This window comes from Alligator sinensis, unplaced genomic scaffold (genome assembly GCF_000455745.1).
Source record: "Alligator sinensis unplaced genomic scaffold, ASM45574v1 scaffold1907_1, whole genome shotgun sequence".
NCBI lineage: Eukaryota > Metazoa > Chordata > Crocodylia > Alligatoridae > Alligator > Alligator sinensis.
In genome coordinates this window covers 301458-304009 of record NW_005843160.1, presented here as the reverse complement: position 1 = coordinate 304009, position 2552 = coordinate 301458, and the positions used below count along the sequence as shown (strand labels likewise).

Sequence of the window (2552 nt, the reverse complement as noted above, 5' to 3'; positions counted from 1 at the left end):
TTCCCGGTTCTGGCTCTAAAGCTGTGGAGTCACAACAGCAGTGATGTTTTGAAGCTGGCAAAGGATAAAACACAGCAATTGTTCTCTTGCGGAAAACACAGATAAACTTTATTACAATTCTTGTGTGCATGTGTGTGTGTGTGTGTGTTAGTGTGTGGTGGTGCGGGCATATACATACACCCCTCCCCACCCTGTGGGGCTCTCCGCTGTGCACATACAGATGAGACGTGCGCTGTCCATCTCCCCCTGGAGTTAAAACACCCCCTGCATTATGCTTCCGAACAAAGCTGCTTTCTCTCCGTAATGCTCTACACTTCCTCCCCAGAGTTGGATACCCAGGGGCAAATTCATCCCCTATGTAACCCTACTGAAGCCAAAGCCAGGATGAATTTGGTCTCGGGTGTTCTACATCCCATCCCCTTAAGACAAATCTAGGCACCAAAAGCCCATTTTTCCATGCGTGGGTGTCAACATTTAGACATCTAAATCTATGGCTAGCTACCTTTGGGCAGATTTTCCGAGGTGCTAAGCTGCGAGTCCCATAGAAGACTGTTTGCTCAGCACCTCTGAAAATCAGGCCATTTATTAGCTGTGCAGGTTTATAAACTGTGACCTGGTTTGCAGAGCTACTCGGTGCCCACAACCCCTTCTAAAGAACAGTGGGGAGATCAGACCCTTAGAAGCTCAGCCCTTCAGCTCCCCAAGTGCTTCAGCCTTTCAGCTCACCCACCGCTTCAGACACAACCCAGCACTTGCCCGGTGGGACACATAGAAAACTGTACAAAAATTGCACATCGCAATAGGAGCGAAATCTATGGGTCTCTCTATGTAAATATATGGCATTATTTTAAAGATATAAATTTCAATGTATATCAAGTAGTAAAAGTCACTCCAGCTGGAACAGCTTCTGGGTCTCTCAGTTGAAATATAAATATAAAATCTCTCGGTTCACATGTGTGCGTGTCTCTCTCTCGAAATCGCTGCAAGTCACACACCCCCCCTGCTCAGCGCTGGAAAAGGAACCCTTGACCCACCCGAAACCTGCAGGTCTGTCTCGGGTCTGCAGGAGCCTGTCCGTGGCTCTCTGGCCAGTCATTAAAGTCCAGTGCAGTCATTTCTCCCAGGCAGGTTAGCAGGAGGGACAGGCGGGTTCGAAGATAAGTGCTGACGCTTCCCAGAGGATCCCAACATCTGCTCAAAAGAGCGGATGGAAAGGACAGTTCCAAGCCGGTGCTTTTACTCGGAGGGCGATGAACGGGTGGCTACAGTCAGTCCAAGTGAATAAGCCCCATCCGTCGGCAGAGGCTGATGACTGCCGTCTGGTCCCTCAACAGCCCTGGCCATCACTGGTGGTAAAGACAGCAGCCATGGGAACACGGACGGGGACCCTGCGGCAAACAAAGTCCCATCCTCCTCACCACCACCCCGGCAGACGGGGCAACCTGTAGCCTTCCAGCTTCAGTAGCCGTGGGGCAGCGGGCTCCGCAGGCTGCAGCCCCGCATCTCCCGGGTTAATGTCAGCACCGTGGCCCGCTCCTTCTGTTTCGCTGTCTCGGAGCCCGGCGCCAGGCTCCCGCTGCCAGGGCCGGATGCACCGCTGTTGCGCCTCTTGGCGGTGGCGACGCTGCTGCTGACGCGGTCGAGGCTCCTGTGGCTGCTGCAGTTGAGGCTGGAGGCCCCCAGGGCCCTGCTGGTGGTGGGCCTGGGTGCGGCGGGGCTGCCGGCAGAGGCCGAGCCATCGTCCCCGCCGGCCGCGAGGCTCTCGTCTTCCTCCTCCTCCAGGATGGAGCTGAGGCGCGGGGCGCTGCGGTTCCTCTCGGCGGGCGGGCGGTAGGGGCACTTGGCGTTGAGCAGCTTGCGGATGGGCACCAGCGGGATGATGGCGTCGCCCAGGAGCTGCTGCTGCACGTGGCGGAAGTCGTTCTGGCGCTTGAGGCGCTTGAACTCGTTGAAGGCGGAGACCGAGGTCTGGTAGAGCAGCAGGGCCATGGCCCGGGCCTTGTCGGCCTTGGACACCAGCACGGCGTGGCAGCGCAGCACCACGGCCTTGTTCTTCACCTGGTGCCGGTAGACCCAGGCGAAGACCTTGGGGTGCCGCCCGTCGGCCACGCAGTAGGTGATGCGGTGCAGCAGGTAGGCGTGCCCGGGCCGGCGCGCGCCCTTGTCGCAGGGTGTCATGCGGATGCCGTGGGGGCCCAGCGACAGCTTCATCTTGGCACCGCCGCCCCCGCCGCTCTTGGCCCAGATCTTGCCCACGGCCTCGTCGGTGCAGCCCTCGCCCTTGGCGTGCAGTGTCACGGCGTTGCCCAGGTACCACACGGTGTAGCTGGGCTCCTCCTGGGTCAGCTCCACCTTCTGGCGCCGGCTGCGGAAGACGCTGCCCAGCCGCTCCAGCGGGCACTCGGGCAGCAGGTCGGGGCAGGAGCGCAGGAAGCTGGCCAGCAGCGAGGCGTAGCTCAGCCCCGGGCCCAGGCTCTTGCCCTTGCCCTTGCGCTCCTCCTCCACCAGCACGAACTTGCTCCGGCGCCAGGGCAGCATCGCGGCACCGCTCC

General features: G+C 59.3%; 1 protein-coding gene across 1 annotated transcript; it reads right to left on the bottom strand.

Annotated features, from left to right (window-relative positions):
- Positions 1 to 90: 90 nt before the first annotated feature.
- FAM43B (family with sequence similarity 43 member B) lies at positions 91 to 2546 on the bottom strand. Its single transcript, XM_006037694.2, has one exon. The coding sequence runs from the start codon at positions 2536 to 2538 to the stop codon at positions 1459 to 1461; it is 1080 nt and encodes a 359-aa protein (XP_006037756.1). The 5' UTR covers positions 2539 to 2546; the 3' UTR covers positions 91 to 1458.
- Between the last annotated feature and the right edge of the window lie 6 nt (positions 2547 to 2552).

What these genes read in the sequence shown, in the direction of transcription:
- FAM43B (XM_006037694.2), bottom strand. Translation starts at nt 2,538, where the DNA reads ATGCTGCCCTGGCGCCGGAGCAAGTTCGTGCTGGTGGAGGAGGAGCGC.